This window comes from Oncorhynchus tshawytscha, linkage group LG09 (genome assembly GCF_018296145.1).
Source record: "Oncorhynchus tshawytscha isolate Ot180627B linkage group LG09, Otsh_v2.0, whole genome shotgun sequence".
NCBI classification, from domain to species: domain Eukaryota; kingdom Metazoa; phylum Chordata; class Actinopteri; order Salmoniformes; family Salmonidae; genus Oncorhynchus; species Oncorhynchus tshawytscha.
The window spans coordinates 80,838,272-80,858,029 of NC_056437.1; the positions used below are offsets into that span (position 1 = coordinate 80,838,272).

Consider the following 19,758-nt stretch of genomic DNA (forward strand, 5'->3'; position numbering starts at 1 on the left):
AAAGAAAAAGCCAGATATAAAAATAAAAACACAAAGCCCTTCACACCATGCATGCTAGAGTTACAAAACAAAGTGTTGAGTCCTTCATTTAGGAGGGTGTTTTGCCTGACACTTCAGCAAATGGTTACAGTGTCTTAGTACAAGGCGTAGAGATGAGTTGCATGGTAGGTCTGGCCGGGCCGGCCAGGTAGGTCCGTCCAGCCTGATAGCTAAGTATCTAGTACCAGTCGGCCAGCTGGTCCATTCCGGGTGACCAGTCCTATCTATCCGGCTAGACCTTATTTTGTAACAGTTGGCCGGACAGATTGGATTAGATGGTCCACCTGGCCGGACCTAGCTATCTAGTCGGCCTGTCTATCTGGTTCTATCGACAAATAAAATATCCTTATCATGCTTCCACCACCTACTAACGTTGTTCAAGATGTACCCAACATGTTGAACATCTCATTCTAAAATCATGGGCATTTATATAGAGTTGGTCCCCCCCTTTGCAGCTATAACAGCCTCCACTCTTCTGGGAAGGCTTTCCACTAGATGAAACATTGCTGCAGGGACTTGCTTCTATTCAGCCACAAGAGCCTTAGTGAGGTCGGGCACTGATGTTGGGCGATAAGGCCTGGCTCACAGTCGGCATACCAATTCATCCCACATGTAATCTAGTCTTCGTCATTATGACTAAAATATCATAAAGTCACATTTGTCAGTTGAATAATAATTTAGTGTAGTTATTTTCAAAATGATGCAAATAGTGGTTTAGTCAACTAAATGTCCTTTTATTTTAGTCACATCACATTTGTATTGCCTCATTAACTTATAGTAAACATAAATCACTTACTTCCATGTGCACATACATAGTCTTGTCCTACCAACATATATTTCTGCTGTTGGGAAGAGAGTAGGATGTTATGCAGAAAAATGACAAACATAAGAATACATAACAAATTCAGCCTACATAGATACTGCACATTACATTTAAAAAAACTGAAACACGCTTGACAGTAGCAAAATCACCAGTGTTACAGGATTTGGTTTTTCCATTTTATATTTAAAGGTTGGACATTAGCAAGTGGGGCGCACCGATTGGTGTCACCTTGCATTACACCTGTGCTGGTTGGTCATCTCATTAGAAGGAAGGTGTTTCACCTGTGCTGGCCTAGGGGCTATTTAAGAGTGGCTGGCCCAGCATTCCAGTTGTCTTGCGAGACCTCCCTATTTGATTTGATTTCTAGACAAACAATCCTTTATCTGATCTTCCCTGATTTGGTTGTGCTTCACCTTTTTTGGCCAGTTTGGATTAGTCGGCCCAACAGGTAGGTCTGGCCGACTGGTCCTACCTATCTGGCCGGCAGGACCTACGCTATAAAAACTCAGCAAAAAAAGAAGCGTCCCTTTTTCAAGAACCTGTCTTTCAAAGATAATTAGTAAAAATCCAAGTAACTTCACTTATCTTCATTGTAAAGGGTTTAAACACTGTTTCCAATGCTTGTTCAATGAACCATAAACAATTCATGAACATGCACCTGTGGAACGGTCGTTAAGACACTAACAGCTTACAGATGGTTGGCAATTAAGGTCACAGTTATGAAAACTTAGGACACTAAAGAGGCCTTTCTACTGACTCTGAAAAACTCCTAAAGAAAGATGCCCAGGGTCCCTGTTCGTCTGCGTGAATGTGCCATAGGCATGCTGCAAGGAGGCATGCAGATGTGGCCAGGACAATAAATTGCAATGTCCGTACTGTGAGACGCCTAAGACAGTGCTACAGGGAGCCAGGATGGACAGCAGATAGTCCTCGCAGTGACAGACCACGTGTAACAACACCTGCACAGGATTGGTACATCCGAACATCACACCTGCGGGACAGGTACAGGATGGAAACAACTGCCCGAATTACACCAGGAATGCACAATCCCTCCATCAGTGCTCAGACTGTCCGCAATAGGCTGAGAGAGGCTGGACTGAGGGCTTGTAGAGCTGTTGTAAGGCAGGTCCTCACCAGACATCACCGGCAACAACGTCGCCCATGGGCACAAACCCACCGTCGCTGGACCAGACAAGACTGGCAAAAAGTGCTCTTCACCGGCGAGTAATGGTTTTGTCTCACCAGGGGTGGTGTTCAGATAAGTGTTTATCGTCGAAGGAATGAGCATTATACCGAGGCATGTACTCTGGAGCTGGATCGATTTGGAGGTGGAGAGCCCGTCATGGTCTGGGGCGGTGTGTCACAGCATCATCGGACTGAGCTTGTTGTTATTGCAGGCAATCTCAACGCTGTGTGTTACAGGGAAGACATCCTCCTCCCTCATGTGGTACCCTTCCTGCAGGTTCTTCCTGACATGACCCTCCAGCATGACAATGCCACCAGCCATATTGCTCGTTCTGTGCGTGATTTCCTGCAAGATAAGAATATCAGTGTTCTACCATGTCCAGCGAAGAGCCCGGATCTCAATCCCATTGAGTACGTCTGGGACCTGTTGGATCGAAGGGTGAGGGCTAGGGCCATTCCCCCCAGAAATGTCCGGGAACAGATGTGCAGGTGCCTTGGTGGAATAGTGGGGTAACATCTCACAGCAAGCACTGGCAAATCTGGTACAGTCCATGAGGAGGAGATGCACTGCAGTACTTCATGCAGCTGGTGGCCACACTAGATACTGACAGTTACTTTTGATTTTGACCCACCCCCCCCTTTGTTCAGGGACACATTCAATTTCTGTTAGTCACATGTCTATGTAACTTGTTCAGTTTATTTCTGTTGTTGATACTTATGTTCATACAAATATTTACACGTTAAGTTTGCTGGAAATAAACGCAGTTGACAGAGAGGAGGTTTCTTTTTTTTGCTGAGTTTATACACAAAAGTATGTGGACACCCCTTCAAATTAGTGGCTCCGGCTATTTAAGCCACACCCGTTGCTGACGGGTTTATAAATCCGAGCACATAGCCATGAAATCTCCATAGACAAACATTGGCAGTAGAATGGCCTAACGGAAGTGCTCAGGGACTTTCAACATGGCACCATCATAGGATGCCACCTTTCCAACAAGTCTAAGATCACCATGCCAAGCGTCGGATGGAGTGGTGTAAAGGTTAGGGCCATTGGACTTTGGAGCAGTGAAAACACATTCTCTGGAGTGATGAATCAAACGTCACCATCTGGCAGTCCGACAGCCGAATCTGGGTTTTGCAGATACCAGGAGAACGCTACCTGCCCCACTTCATAGTGAATAATGGTCTGGGGCTGTTTTTCCTGGTTCGGGCTAGACCCCTTGGTTCCAGTGAAGGGACATCTTAATACTACAGCATACAAATTACATTCTAGAAGATCCTGTGCGTCCAAGTTTGTCGAAGGCCCTTTCCTGTTTCAGCATGACAAAGCCCCTGTGCACAAAGTGAGGTCCATACAGAATTGGTTTGTTGAGATCAGTGTGGAAGAACCTGGCTGGCCTGCACAATCTGACCTCAACCCCACCAAACACCTTTGGGATTAATTGGAATGCAGACTGCGAGCCAGGCCTAATCGGCCAACATCAGTACCCAACCTCACTAATGCTCGTGGCTGAATGGAAGCCAGTTCATGCAGCAATGTTAGTGAAAAGGCTTCCTAGAAGAGTGGAGGCTGTATAGCAAAAGGGGGGACCAAGTTCATATTAATGCCCATGATTTTGGAATGAGATGTTTGATGAGCAGGTGTCCACAGTTTTGGTCATGTAATGTATATTGCCAGTGCCAACATTTCATACTGCAAATGTTGGTACTGGCCTTATATCATGTCTAAAAGACACTGTCCATTTCCAATATATTTAAGCAGTGATTTACCATCATCAAAATTACAGGCTGAAAATGACAGGCTGAAATCAACACCAACAAACGAGGGAGAGGAATCTCTAGCACTGTTAGGCCGTCCCGAGTTCAACGGGTTGGCATTTCCGCAATGTAACAGCATGTCCAATTAGTGATGGTAAATGCCCATTGCGATATGTCCATTTGAAATTAACAGTACATTGCCAGTTTCAACATGTTATACTGCAATTGGACAGTGTCCATAGGGATTTACCATCCCGAAATGGACAGACTGAAATGACCACCTAAGAGTGAGGCAGAGGCAACACTGTTTGACTCATACTATATATTGTTAATGGACAAGTGTGAAGTTGCTGGATATTGGGCGGGAACTGGAACACGGTGTTGTACCCGTCGATCCATAGCTTCCAAACATGCTCAATGGGTGACATGTTTGGTGAGTATGCAGGCCATGGAAGAACGGGGACATGTTCAGCTTCCAGGAATTGTCTACAGATCCTTGCAACGTGGGGCCAAGCATTATTATGCTGAAACTTGAGGTCATGGCGGATGAATGGCACAACAATGGTCTCAGGATCTCGTCACGGTATCTCTGTGCATTCAAATGGCCATTGATAAAATGCAATTGTGTTCATTGTCCGTAGCTTATGCCTGCCCCTACCATAACCCCACCACAGGGCACTCTGTTCACAAAGTTGTCATCAGTAAACTGCTCACCCACACATCATCATACATGTGGTCTGCTGTTATGAGGCCTGTTGGACATACTGACAAATTGTCTAAAACAACATTGGTATAAAAATGTACATTCAATTCTCTGGCAAAAGCTCTGTAGGACAGTCCTGCAGTAAGAATGCCAATTGCACGCTCCCTCAAAACTTGAGACATATATGGCATTGTGTTGTCACAAAACTGTACATTTTAGTGGCCTTTTCTTGTTCCCAGGACAAGGTGCACCTTTGTAATGATCATGCACTTTAATCAGCTTCTTGGTATGCCACCCCTGTCAGGTGGATGGATTGTCTTGGCAAAGGAGAAATGTTTACTAACAGGAATGTAAACAAATTTGTGCACAACATTTGAGAGATGTGCGTATTGAACATATATGGGGTCTTTTATTTCAGCTCATGAAACCAACACTTTGCATGTGGCGTTTATATTTGTTCAGTAGAGTTTAAGCCCTTTAACTGCATGTCCAATTTGTGATGGTAAATGCCAATTGTAATATATTGCTAATGGGCAGTGTCAAGTTATACTGCAATTGGACAGTACATTGACAGATTTCCAGTCACGACAAGGACAGGTTGAATTGCGCAGGCCCCATCTCAGTACTAGAACATAACAGTTCAGTTGGAATGTTGATTTACTACTTTGAAATTAAAAGTCAGACTTCCTGATTTAATACCAAATAAACACCAAATCTACTTAAAGAGTAAAACACTAAGTGAAGTTAAATGTACACACAGTTGTGGTTTCATAGCCTGGTAAATAACATTGCACAGATAGTTACACACTTAAGAGGGTTAGGTCCAAGTCAGAGAGCAGTTTGGGTACCAAAAATAAGTTCCATGTTTAAGTGGATACTGTCAAAGTAATCAGATAGCTGTAGTGTTCAACAATAGCACTGTCCTTCACAGGTTCATCTTGAGAAAAGGATAGGTAAAAATGTACATAAATTCAGTTGTAAATAATTCTGCCATTAAAAGAGTACACATTGTTCATTAGCTAGGTAAGTTCCAGTGTCAGCGAACAGAAGCATCTATAGTTGAGTGTTTCTGCTGAGAACGAGAGAAAAGCTACATACCATTGCTACCTTGAAACCTTATTTCCCTTCAGGATTACACAGTAACAACCTCCAGTGTGGCCAGATTTCCCCACATATCAATTAAATGTGAATCAATAACCCCACATTCTGGTTCTCACAAGCACCAGCATTTCCTACATTCACATCAGTCTAAAGTGATGTGTGCAACCAATTATAATTCTTAAAAACACCCTGTAACTCTTTAGAGGGGATAAATTAAAGTTAAAAAGAACCAAATCTAGTCCATCATTCAAAGAATAAATTCCCATATTACAGCTTTAAACAAAACCTTGTTCAATAGTCTGTGTGAATACTACCAGCCAAACGGTCTTTCTGAACGTCTACCATTACATGTGAACACCACACAGGAATTTGATACAAGAGTCTTTAAAAGTAGATAGGTTAACAGAGGAAATTAAGCATAATCAAAAGGGAGGGAGTGCTTTTCTGTACATTATTATACAGACTAACACAACTACAAAATGCGGAGGTTCATTTAGAAAGAAAAAATGTCTAGAAAGCTAATCTTCCTGCTCTTCAAACAATAAAACAACTCATAACAAATGAAGAAAAATCAAGTAGATGATACAGCTTGAAAGAGTAAACACAGAGAAATAAAGAGGTCATGTCTGTGTGTGCAGAGAAAATGTGTTCCTCTCATATCGAAGACGTATTATTGAGCTCTTCTAGATCAGGGGTGCCAAACCCATTTTGCCCCAGGGGCCACATTCAGTCTTCAACATTTCCTCGCCATCAAAATTGGCAAAAAGTGATGCTCCCTGACTGTCATTTTGATGATTATTAGTGAGCTGGACAGTCAATAAACTGTATGAATGTAGGTCCATTATCATTTCTACAGTTTCAAACTTGGTTTTAATCATTGAAAAAGTATTTTGAATACACCCACCACCCCAAAAAAAATATCTGGATCCGGATGACACCCCTGTTCTAGCGTTTCAACAGTCTCTCTCCCCAAGTACATTTAAAAGTGTCAGAGACACAGCACAAGCCAGAATCTCCAAATGACTTGGGCATAAATTAATACAAATCGCACAAATTCACCATGATCTCAACCCATAGGTCTCTCTTAGTGTTTCTATGTCAGAGTAAGAGGATAATATCTATTTAGCCTGGCAGTGGGCTGGACAATAAGCGTGAAAATATATAGTAGTAGTAGGGGGAAGGTAAAGACCCCTGCCCTATTGACAGCAGAAATCATCCCTTTCCATCTCGGTCATCATTGTGGCCTTCCAAAGCATTGATTCTCATAATGTCCTAATCTAAATCTTAAGAAAACATCAAATACATTATAGCTAAAAAGAGGGCTTGAAAGAAATGAAGGGACTGAATGACAAACATTGTCTAAGAATTCCATGACAAAGGATTAGTCACTCAGCTTCTTTCTATCCACTTCATGTTCCTTCATTCCAGCTCTCATTTAGACCCAAGACTCATCTTTGTTCAAAAGTCCTGGCAGCTTTGAAAGCACTTGAAGGTGCATTAAGTAGCTCTGCATCACAGACACTCCAGAAAATCATGTAATAGAGATGCCCAGCAGGAGGCAGCAGCAATCTTCACAAAACACCAAGACGAGAAGGCATCAGAGCAGTGAGAGTGGGAGTACGGAAGAAGTGAACACTAAGATATAGACAATGTTTTGCCTCATTTTCACATCCTCCCCCAGAGTTGATATGTCTTATCTGGGCTGGTGGCGGGCTGCGAGGCTTCTCCTGGCGTGGGTGGACTGCCTCTGCTGGGCCAAGAAGGACTGGGCCTGGTTGGACGGACCAGACCGCTCTCCCACCACCTTCTGATGCAGGGCCATACCCTGGGGAGGGAGAGAGAGAAATAAAGCCATAAGACAGGTAAATGTCTTACTAACATAAAAACCAAGACCATTATACAAGTCATTGCACAGCATTGTAGCACCTATCATGCCAACTGCTTTAATACTATGTAGATTAGGCAGATACGGAGAGGTTTACTTACTCACCATGTTGTACCAGGCACTGATGATGAGTTTCTCCTCCTGGTCATGTCTGGACCTGCTCTTCTCACAGTCATGCTGCACACAGGAGTTGTTCATGCATATGGAGGGTCAGAAATGCACTACTCATCTGCATCTCATCAGTCAATGTAGAGTGGCTCTTACCTCCAGGTGCTGGATCTTCCGGTCTCTCTCAGTCAACTGGTTCTTGAGGGCCTGAACATCAGGAGACACAGTCAGAGGCGGCTGCTTGGGGTCCAGAGTCTTGATCACCTTCACAATGAACACAAACACACATATACTTGGTGCGGAAATTCTCAACTATGTCACAATGTGCATGACAATCTTTGACGATATCTGCAACTCAGATTTAAGGCAGCGGCCAAGCACCGTGGTGCTGTACTGATGAGTTTAGTGTCAGGCAGTGTTGACTGACCGTCCTGGCCTTCTCCACATAGCGCTTGTAGCGTTGCTCCATCAGCTTCATATCCTCATCCTTCTTCTTCAGGATCTCCTGCAGCTCATCGATCTTCTTCGCCACTGACAGGAGGGAGGTTGAAGAGGAAATATTAACGGCATTTTCAGAGCTTGAAAGTGCTCTTAGATTGATACTATTTGATAGCACTGCTCCCAAGGGCAGGAAATAAGAGACTACTTACTGTTGCCGTCCGCTTTTGGCTCCAGGTCATCAATGACCTCTCTCTTCTTCTGCAGGTCTGAGTGGGCCTCATGGAGCTTCTCCCTGGGACGAGGACAGAGGAAAAGCATGGAGGAGCCGGACGTGCAAGAATCTACAGAGCGGTAATAATACTCCCTTCACAGGTGCAGTGTGCAAGCATCAGTGATAATAGTACTCACAGGTGCTCCTCAAGCTTCTTCTTCAGCAGGGAGGACTGAACGGAGAGGAAGAAAGTCAGTCAACACTCAAACTACAGAGAAACAGACTTCTGTCAGACAGAGACACAAATAATAAGCATAATACACAACTGAAGTAGTCAAAGTCAAATCAGAGCCCAGGCAGGGATGGGCTGTACTTACGATGGCCTGATTGGCCGAATGTCGGTCGGTGGGGGCAGGCGGAGAGACAGAGGGGTAGGCGTTAATGGTGAATCAACACAGCAAACAAGGGTTAAAGTTCCCACACAAAATCTCAGAGAGCAGTCACAGGCAGGCAGTCAACGGAGGGGAGAGAAGGATACAGTCTACAACAGTCCTCAAGGACTATATTGAGGTCTAGGTCTCTTTTTCCAATTATAATGACTACAAAATAAATTATACATTTTTTTTTTTTAAACATATTTGAACTAAGATGGTCAACCGATTAAGAGAGATTGGTCCTTTCATTCCTGATTCCTATACATTTTCAGTATACTGTCGTCTTTGATTGGAGAAGACTGGGTCCACTCAGTGATTGGTATGGACAAGGTAACAGGAGTAACAGGATGTTTAGAGGAGGAGGAGAAGGGTAAATGAGGAGGGTCTGTCTCTCCACTCACATCCTCAGCCTTGCTGCCCTGCTCCTGTAGAGCCTTCTGGAGATCCTCCACCTGGGACCGCAGCTCAGAGATCTGCTGCTGGTTCAACCTGGAAGGAGGAGAGACAGAACAAATAAGAAAAGCAGGAGGGAGAGAAGGGGAAAGGAAGAGAAAATGAGGAAATTCGATTAAGCTGGTTTTGATGAGTGAGTGGGAGAGGCTGGCGATGCATACAATGTCACATCAGCCGCTGCATTAGTCCACTCTAGCGGTGTCCCGCCCACCCACTCCCCTCTGTGTGTTGTGGTTAATTAGGGGAAGACGGAGCTACTTCAGCCATACTCCACAGCTCGGGATGCTCTCATCCTGCTGCTGAAGACGGCTGCCTGCCTCCCACACTCTGGATCTATCGTCACACACACGATCCACTCAAAAACCGCCCACCCACACACACACGCGCGCTGTACGGACAGCCGGGGGACAATCTGGCTCATTGCTGTCCATCCTCTGCTCCGGCCCACACAACACAACTCAACACACAGACCAAAGTGAGCTGACATTTAGCTAGATCGCTCCTCCGTTTAGCCAAATGTGAAACTCAAAACAGAAACTCTGGCAATATATACTGTGACTAATATCGTCACGGACTGACCTTGATACATACAATCAAATCACAATGTGCATAACTAAAAACGCTTTATTTTACTTTTGTGGATGAGATGCAGTGGTATTCGTATAGAACGTATATTTTATTTTACGCATGCCTACACACACACACACCTGTTTTGTGTCTCCAGGGTGTTCTGGCTGCGTTGAGACTCCTCCAGCTGACCCTGTACCGCCACCAGTCTCTGTCTGTAGCTCTCCTCCTGGACACACAGCATCTTGTTCTCACTCTGCAGACGCACCACCGTCTCCCTGTGGAAGCAGAAGGGATGAGGTCAAAGAGAGAAGGCAGGGAAGTGGGGCAGAGAGGCAAAGGTCAGTACACTACACACCAACAGAAGTATTCAACTCCACCTCAGCCAATTTAACAGCAGTGCCATCTGACAAAGCCATTCTATTCATGGAGCCAATGGCACATTCTGGTTCTAAAAATAGTGTGGCTGAGGAATAAGACCTTTGCCATTTATCACAGCTGAACACTAGGTTTGGGCGGATCCAGATTTCCATATCGTTCCTGAAGCATACCGGTTTTACGGCATTAACGTCAGTGCACACAAAGGGCATCATTTCTGTTCAAAAGCTATCAAAGTACTAGTGAATTCCCATAGCGAACGTTAGATAAATGCTAACAAGCACAAGCGAACATAAACTAAAAGCAAAGACAGTTCTATAACTTTATGAGCTGGGTTCTATCTCAAAAGGCTACTCACACTAAATCTAGGAGGGGATTGATTGTCTCTGCTGTAACCAAGAAGCTTGCTCTTGCAAGCCAGCCACCTATAGCTAGCAGGTTAGCAAACCAAATGCATAGCTGGAGAAAATGTATTTGGCATTAAGATCGTTAACGTATAGATATATTTACCTGGCAAACATTAGGAGTGAATTTCAAGTCTAACTTGATCAGCTCTTGTACTGCTCGACAGTGGACGTCACGAAACTTCAGTTTGCTCCACATGCTCTTAATAAACAAATATACCATGTGACTGGCTCAACTGAATTGTAGTTTAATAAAAAAAATCTAAACAGCCCGGTACCGCCCAAGCCTGCAGTTGAAAATGAGCAATTAAATTCTGACACCACTGTATGTCTATTGATAGGTCAGATAGGTGTTATCTAACAGATGAAGCTTTCACTCAGTCTCACATACTTGAACTCTGTGGGCATCATCTCAGAGGCCAGGTTTCCCACTGTGCCAGAGTCCTCACATAATCCACCTGAAGGGGAGAGAGAGAGAGCCAAGATGTCAGGGGAAAATATATCACATTTGTTTTGACAGTAGTCTTATCAACTGCCACAAAAGGTCAAACAACCCCCCTCTACCATCTTGTCATTTAGAAAAACAAAGGCTGAAGGTTCAGGATGTTAGCTGTGTCCATTGGACTCACCTGGTTGATTGAGGCCCTTCTGTTGGACCTGTGCACATCTGAGCTCATCATTGGTTTCCCGTAGTGTGTCTCGCTCTGAGATCAAACGCTGGAAAACACATTGGGATAACGTAGGGGTTAGACTGCACTCAATCTGATCCTACTAGAAGTGTTCAAAGTGACTGCCTCAGAATTTCAGAGATTTTAAATCCACATCATGCCCTTTTAAGTAATACATCTTAGTCTGGAAAGGAGTCGTCCCCGGCCATCCTCTCTCACCTCTTTCTCCTTAAGCAGGGCGTCATACTTGTCCTGAAGGTTCTTGTACTCAAACTGCCACTTCTCAGCCTTCAGTGCCTCTGACGAATGCTTGGTGTGAAGCTCGTGGACCTGACAGCAGGGAGGCAAACACATTCAGGGTCTGAAGAGTTCATACCATCATGTGTCATACACACATCCATCTCCACACCTTTGTTAACCCTCCCCACTCTCTAGCCCTCTCTGCCCACCTGTCTCTTGTAGGTGTCCAGCTGGGTGCGGACTGAGTTGGCCCTGCGTAGCTCCTCCTCCAGCTCACATGTGCGCTGCATGTAGACAGTGTTGCGCTCCTCCAGCAGACGCACCTGTCTGCGCAGGTCCCCCAGGTCCTCCAGCTTGTGCTTGTACGTCTCTACCAGCGCCTCCAGCCGGCTCACTCGGTCAGACGAATGCCTGTAGGAGGGGAGAGGGTGAGATGGGGAAGCCGTTTTGAGGTTGGGACAGGAAAGGAGAGAAGGATAGGAGGCCACAGACTGCTGAGAGACTGCTCTCCCGCTGGGCTCACCGGAGGATGTCCATCTCATCTTTGAGAGACTGGGCCTCCTGGGCGAGGCTGGTCAGTTCATCGTTACGTTGAGTGAGGTCCAAAACGTCACGCTCCAGAATCTCCCCTTGCACACGCATGTCATCTCGGCTGTTCTCTAGTCTGTGTCACAAACAGGGGGCAAACAGAAAATGCTAAATTAATTGTATCAAAAGAGTAGAATGCATTTAGTTTGGAGGTTTGTGTTGAGGATATGACTGTGACCTGTAGTTCTCCTCCTGTAGCTGCTCCATCTGGCTCTGCAGCAGCAGCAGCTTCTTGCCAGTGATGGTGGTAGAAGCATCCTGTGGGTCACTGAGGCTGAGCTTCTCCCTCAGGGACTGTGTCTCCACCTGCAGGGACGACTTCTCCTCCAGGACGGCTGCCAACTGAGGACCAAACACACACACAGACATAGTCAGGGGTGGAGAGGCAGAGAGAGAACCAGACAAAGTTGCATGTAACAAAGGCTAGAGAGGGAGGAGACCTAGAGACAACTGAACAAACAGTCACACATTGAGTCATAGAAAGTGCCGAGCACAGAAAAAGGACACACTTCAAAATGCAGAACACCGCCAAAAAACCCACATATTTACTCATGAAAATGCAGAATAGAAAAAAGACACTCCACAAATGCTGAAGAAAATAGAGCCACACTCACATATCCAGCAATAGACACTGTACAATGCTTGCAAAACATGCAATGTTTTTCCATGAGGGTTGGTGGTAACTTCACATGCACAAACATCAACGCAGTTAGTCAGCTGGTCTGCTATGTTCTCAGTCGGGTGGGCCACTTTCTCAATGGAGCAGTTGTTAGCATTACCCCTCAAGGAGGGAAATAGAAAACCAGATGTCTGAGTCAGTCAGACTAACAGTTACAAAGTGGGGAGACTGGAGAGTGGGCTCAGAAAGGGATGTTTAATTAAGGATTCAAGCTAGTGAGGCTTGATGAAAGATTAACTATCCTTGGGGTTATCATGGACAAGAATGTTGGTTGGTGGTTTAGGGTACGTCCACCCTGAATATGTTTGTGGGTTAGGCAAGCAGGCATGCCAATATAAAAAGGGGGCATCTATTACTTACCTGTTGGACATCTTTCCAGTTTGAGCACAGCAAACCTCTACACTGAACTTTAAGGACAAATGGCTTGCTTTAGCATCATACCAGGGAGAAAGTAAAGAACTACATAAACTACTGAGAATTTCTTAATGTGTTGAATGTTAACATATTAAGAAATATGCTGAATACATAAGTGGTAATTGCCTTCTAATCCTAAATACAATACAATGTAATTATTGGGGATCAATGACTTAAGTCTTTGTACCCAATGACATTGCCTAATCAGAGGCAGCATTAACAGCACAGTTAGCACTGTTTCATAGAGAATAAGAGGATTCTAGTACCCAAAAGCCAATTTTAGCATGTATAGCGCCATTGAGAACTTTCACCATTTTGAAGTAGTCAACTGGGTGTGGCTTCCTATTGGTTAAGAAAGGATCACATAATTCCATCCAGGACATCAGGAAGGATCAGCCAATTAATTATTTGTGAGCAACAATTCCATAACTGCAGGTTATGTTTGTTAATGCTGCCTCATGGCTCATGGCTTTATTCAAACAACACACTCCAGGTGGCAGTATGCACCCTTTCAGTTTGTTTACCAACTCAGAAGTAGTAGAAGAAAATTGACTACTTCAAAATCAGCGGAGGCTGGTGGGAGGAGCTATAGGAGGACAGGCTCATTGTAATGGCTGGAATGGAATGGCATCAATAATATGGTAACCACGTTTGACTCCGTTCCTTTAATTCCATAACAGCCATTACAATGAGCCCATCATCATATAGCTCCTCCCACCAGCCTCCACTGTTCAAAATAGAGATGGCTTCAATGGTGCTGCCTTTGCACTCACAGAAGCCATAATGGGACAGATACAGAAAAAAAATCAAATAAAATAAAAAGAGTCCCATCACTCTCTATGCACCGTTTACACAACAAACCATCAGGGGGAATCAGTCAGACTGGACAACAATCCTCAGCTAAGCGAATAAATAGGGTCACTTCACTCATGGCAAAGAGCTGCAGATACACACTCAACATGCTAACTAACAAACAGTCCCCTCTGCCCACCTGGTGCTCCAGGTCCCGACAGTGCTGGCCCAGATCCTCCTTCGCCTCCACCTCCTCACTGAGAAAATAATACTTCCTGGACTGCAGACACGGAGAGAGGCACAAGGGAGGTTATAGACAACACAGTGGGAGGTAGAGAATGAGAGAGAGAGAGCGAGAGATACCACGAAAGACAAGTAAATGAGACGGCAATTGAGGAATAGCGATAAAACCAACTTGCAGGGGAGTGAAAGTTTAATGTATTCAGAGAAACAGAGTAAGAAGAGAGCGGGTCCCACCTGGTAGTCAAAGTCCCCGTAGGTCTCAGGACTTCCTGGAACAGTTGGCTCTTTAGCTAGGAGCTACACCACAACAAAACATTCAATTGCTGGTTCAAACTCCAGAAAGAGAGATCACATGGTGAAACCCATTGTCAATATAGAGGTAAGCAGGACAATAAGTGAGCCATTGCCTGTTTTAGTGTATATTGCTGTTAAATACAGAAAGGTTTCAGGGAGCAAAGAATTGTGCTTGAACAGTTGTAGCCAAAAATGTTGAGAATGACAGAAATATTAATTTTCAAAGTCTGCTGTCTCAGTTTGTATGATGGCAATTTGCATATACTCCAGAATGTTACAAAGAGTGATCAGATGAATTGCAATTAATTGCAAAGTCCCTCTTTGCCATGCAAATGAACTGAATCCCCCCAAAAACATTTCCACTGCATTTCAGCCCTGCCACAAAAGGACCAGCTGACATCATGTCAGTGATTCCCTCGTTAACACAGGTGTGAGTGCTGACGAGGACAAGGCTGGAGATTACTCTGTTATGCTGATTGAGTTCAAATAACAGACTGGAAGCTTCAAAAGGAGGGTGGTGCTTGGAATCATTGTTCTTCCTCTGTCAACCATGGTTACCTGCAAGGAAACATGTGCCGTCCTCATTGCTTTGCACAAAAATGGCTTCACAGGCAAGGATATTGCTGCCAGTAAGATTGCTTTAAGTACAAGCATTTATCGGATCATCAAGAACTTCAAGGAGAGCGGTTCAAATGTTGTGAAGGCGGCTTCAGGGCGCCCAAGAAAGTCCAGCAAGCGCCAGGACCGTCTCCTAAAGTTGATTCAGCTGCGGGATCGGGGCACCACCAGTACAGAGCTTGCTCAGGAATGGCAGCAGGCAGGTGTGAGTGCATCTGCACACACAGTGAGGCAAAGACTTTTGGAGGATGGCCTGGTGTCAAGAAGGGCAGCAAAGAAGCCACTTCTCTCCAGGAGAAACAACAGGGACAGACCGATATTCTGCAAAAGATACAGGGATTGGACAGCTGAGGACTCGGGTAATGTCATTTTCTCTGATAAATACCCTTTCCGATTGTTTGGGGCATCCGGAAAAAAAGCTTGTCCGGAGAAGACAAGGTGAGCGCTACCATCAGTCCTGTGTCATGCCAACATTAAAGCATCCTGAGACCATTCATGTGTGGGGTTGCTTCTCAGCCAAGGGAGTGGGCTCACTCACAATTTTGCCTATGAACAGAGGTATGAATAAAGAATGGTACCAACACATCCTCTGAGAGCAACTTCTCCCAACCATCCGGGAACAGTTCGGTGATGAACAATGCCTTTTCCAGCATGATGGAGCACCTTGCCATAAGGCAAAAGTGATAACTAAGTGGCTCGGGGAACAAAATATCGATATTTTGGGTCCATGGCCAGGAAACTCCCCAGACCTTAATCCCATTGAGAACCTGTGGTCAATCAAGAGGCGGGTGGACAAACAAAAACCCACAAATTCTGACAAACTCCAAACATTGATTATGCAAGAATAGGCTGCCATCAGTCAGGATGTGGCCCAGAAGTTAATTGACAGCATGCCAGGGCGGATTGCAGAGGTCTTGAAAAAGAAGGGTCAACACTGCAAATATTGACTCTTTGAATCAACTTCATGTAATTGTCAGTAAAAGCCTTTGACACTTATGAAATGCTTGTAGTTATACTTCAGTATTCCATAGTAACATCTGACAAAAAGATCTAAAGCCACTGAAGCAGCAAACTTTGGGGAAATTCATATGTGTCATTCTCAAAACTTTTAGCCACGACTGTAGGTGTAATCTCACAAAAGGACAGACAGATCTACAAAGAGGATAATATCAAAAAGACTGATCACTCACCTCCTGTATGGCTGTCATGACAACATGCTGGACAGACTCCTCCAGGGTCATTATCTGCTGGATTTGCTCTATGAGAAAAAACACGGAGGAGGAGTCCACTGAATATCACATTCACATCTGACAGTCAGACACTCAAACACACTGCTTTACACACAGTGCAACAGTTTCTCCTGCATTCACATCAAACCCACTAGCTTGTTCATTTGAGGATCACATTGTCTTTTAAAACTCTGTTTTATCATAATCTGTATACAGTACATGGTTGGGGCTTTGTAGGAACGAACCAATGAATGCTCAGTTTATCAACTCGTGATAATCAGGTCATTGCATTAATTCTGCATTTTCTCCATAGGTGACTTCCTGTTACCCAGCAGAGCCTCCTCTATCCCAGCTAGCTCACCTTGCTTTTTCTCACAGCTGACAGCACAGCCAAGCACCAACTGCACCAGCTTGCCAAGTTCAGTCACATCTCCAAACTCCCCAATCAGATTGATGTCTGGCAGGTGCAAGTCTGCTACCTGGTGGCCAAGCACCTGTTCATAGAAGGATGGAGACAATGGGGATTGTGAAAAAATATATGCATTGAGCAATGATATTTCAAATGGACTAAGACAGATGCAAACACTGAGGAACAACTGGAAGAGAATGAGCTCTTAAAAGAAATGCAGGAAACGTGCATATACCATCCATCCCTTCCGATCTTTAATGAGGAAAAGCCTTTACTCACATCATGGTAATACTCAAGCATGCTCTGAAGAATCTTCTTCAGGTTGCTGACCTGGAGGAAAATTAAATAAATCTGAGCTGGAGAACACAGGCATCTTTGCCTTGGTGAAAATACACCATGTTTAAAAAGTAAGGCCAGTGGTCACTAGGTTGCCTAGGTGAAAACCTAGAGGCACTGTGTTATATCCTTCTATCTCATACTGCACCTTGAGGCGCCAGTTGGCCTCACTCTCCTCCTTGATCCTGCCCAGCCATGCCTCATTAAACCAGGAGGGGTCTCTGTTAACGAGATGAAACACTTAACAATACATATTCTAGGGACATACAATACACAGGAAGCAAAAGGGCAGAGTATTTCTAAACTGGAAAACGCAAACTCCCTAATGTGACACTCAATGAATGTCACAACAAGCAAGCAATCATTGGAAACTTGCTTGAGGCCAGAATTGCCATGACCCAATTCAACCAACCTTCAGATAAAAGCACTGCTTGTTTCCAGTTCGATACATTTCTATGTGTGTGTGTGTGTGTGTGTGTGTGTGTGTGTGTGTGTGTGTGTGTGTGGACAGAAAGGCACAGAAATACTACAGCAGATGAGGTATGAAGGTAATTTGGCTTGGACAGACAGTACCCTTAAATGGACAGGCCCTTGCACAAAATCCCACCTGGGCACAATCTGCAAGACCCAGGCCTTGAGAAATATGGACCTATTACCTATCAAGCGTAGGAATAGAAATAAAACAGACTAACAGCCCATCCTCTAACTTTACAAAAAGGCTTTTGAATAGATGATTGAATTTGCTCTAATCAGGTTCTACTCAAAGTAGTTCAAGGCCCAGAACAAAATGTCAGTGTGCAACTGATAAGCAAATCGGTCTGTGAATTGAGAATGACTGGGATTGAACGTACTCCACAAATCTCTTACTATTGCCATTTGCTACTGTGACAGGGTAATGGGTTCTGCAAGTAAGGACCTTTTTCTGCGTTCACATGCTAGTCAGAACTAGGAAATTCGGAAATGTACAACTCAACTGGTTGCAGTTATACATGTGCCGTGTTCATCGAATCAGCAAGTCGGACATTTCTGAGTTTCCTAGTTCCGACTAACATGTGAACACTGCATACATCTCCCAGTTTTCCTACGCTTAGCTGTTGTCTACTCTTGTGTTAACCCACCACCACCATTATCACCAACCTCAAAACACACAAAAAAATGTTGTGCCCTTACATCCTGTGTAGAACGTGTGCAATAGCCACTCCGCTCATCAGGTCCTGCTTGCTGGTGCATGAGGGCACCTGAAATGTTTGTAGCTGGAAGGGTTGGACATGATGAATGAACAGAAAATGTGTTAGTGTGTAATTTATTATACTTCACGTCAATCAATTAGAAATCAACTGATCGAGAAGAGGAACAATGCAAATGCTACTTGCCAACACGTTGGGCAAATTGCTTGCTATTTGGGGTTTTAGGATGGGTATCTATTAAGCACTTTTTGACAACTGTTGATAAAAGAGGGCTTTATAAAATACATTTGATTTATTGGCTTTCCAGCACTTCTAGACCGCACATTCTACTAATGTGCTGTACAGCTAAAGTGTTTGCTAACCACTAAATGATAGACCTCAGCTAGCTACTTAGCTGGCAATTTGTTTGTAAGAGATCATTCCACATTTCTAGCTAGTTTTAATATAGCCTAAACAACCTATATTTGGAGGGTTCAAGGCTGAGTTTTTCAACTATGTACCATCTTAATGGTACTTATCGTGGAGTTGAGAAACTTAGAGGCTAGCTAGGAGTGTGACTGGCTTGCTGGGGCTTGGCTAGACCTTCGTACTGATTGCATAAGATAGTGAGTGGCTAGCTCAGTTGCTGGCTGGAAACTTTGGAGCTTGTCCAAGACGACAATTTCTGATGTTTACAGTAGACCATCAAAACAATTTAGTTAGCTTTATTTGACAGTGACAGCTAGTTAATTATGTTATTTATTTGAGCTGGTTCAAGGATCTACTAACTATAAAATGCCTAGCTACATTTAATTGTAAAAACACCTAATTTAATTTCGCTAACTGCAAGCGAGAGGTCCTTTTGGATGACGACCGGCTAGCAATACATCCCAGTTCCCTAACTTTGTAAAACTTACCCAATTTAGTAACGAATCGCATAGCTTTGCTTTATCCAGACTCATTTTTGTTTGTCTGACCGACACTCTGCAGTTAGCACACTAGCAATCGATTGGGAGACTTTCAGCTTCAAGTTTATTTTTAGCTTGCACTATCACGTCAGCAAACCTTGGCCTCCTGTTAGCTAGCTTGACTTTCGCGTTTTAGCTCCATGAAGCATCCGAGTGAGACTCCGTATTAATAACATTGTCATGGCAACAGATGACCGTGTTTACGTGTTATTTTTTAAAATTTTAAATTAAAATTGTATTATTATTATTTTTTTATTTTTTTTATTTATATTTTTTATATCAAATCAATACATAAAGCACATGAGGGAACACAAGCATACATATATTACAAACAATAGACAATCGAGCTAGGGGGTATTGTCACAGAGTTTCTAAACCCAGAGACGCACGCAACATCGCGAGACTTCCGGAACGCTTAGGAAGCAGACCAGGCCAGTGTTTGAGAAGTGACAAATTATTCCTTAGTTGTTCATTTTCTCTAAATCTAAAGACACAACCTAGATTCGAGACAATGTACTAAGTATTTGAACATGTTATTACTCCAACCTCGTGAAAGTGACAAACGGACAGGTTTTGATTTATTGCACATGCGCAGCTTGGCGCGAGACAACCGTTACGCCCTAT

At 44.0% G+C, this 19,758-nt stretch overlaps 1 protein-coding gene across 5 annotated transcripts; it reads right to left on the bottom strand.

Moving 5' to 3' along the window:
• Positions 1 to 4,897: 4,897 nt before the first annotated feature.
• Positions 4,898 to 19,286, bottom strand: LOC112258859 (protein Hook homolog 2). 5 transcript variants are annotated; one of them, XM_024433486.2, is made up of 23 exons: positions 19,084 to 19,286; positions 18,171 to 18,253; positions 17,149 to 17,221; positions 16,944 to 16,994; positions 16,617 to 16,749; positions 16,217 to 16,284; positions 14,349 to 14,411; positions 14,071 to 14,151; positions 12,165 to 12,328; positions 11,922 to 12,062; positions 11,608 to 11,809; positions 11,378 to 11,488; positions 11,120 to 11,207; positions 10,882 to 10,948; positions 9,849 to 9,986; positions 9,090 to 9,177; positions 8,632 to 8,637; positions 8,452 to 8,486; positions 8,253 to 8,335; positions 8,030 to 8,133; positions 7,759 to 7,866; positions 7,596 to 7,671; positions 4,898 to 7,434 (listed from the first exon to the last, which is right to left on the bottom strand). In XM_024433486.2, the coding sequence occupies exons 1-23, from the start codon at positions 19,126 to 19,128 to the stop codon at positions 7,181 to 7,183; spliced, it is 2,262 nt and encodes a 753-aa protein (XP_024289254.1). In that variant the 5' UTR covers positions 19,129 to 19,286; the 3' UTR covers positions 4,898 to 7,180. The 5 variants fall into 5 exon arrangements, with proteins under 5 accessions (XP_024289254.1, XP_024289258.1, XP_024289255.1 ...); XM_024433488.2 differs by having other exon boundaries at positions 6,991 to 7,434; positions 7,600 to 7,671; XM_024433490.2 differs by lacking the exon at positions 18,171 to 18,253.
• Between the last annotated feature and the right edge of the window lie 472 nt (positions 19,287 to 19,758).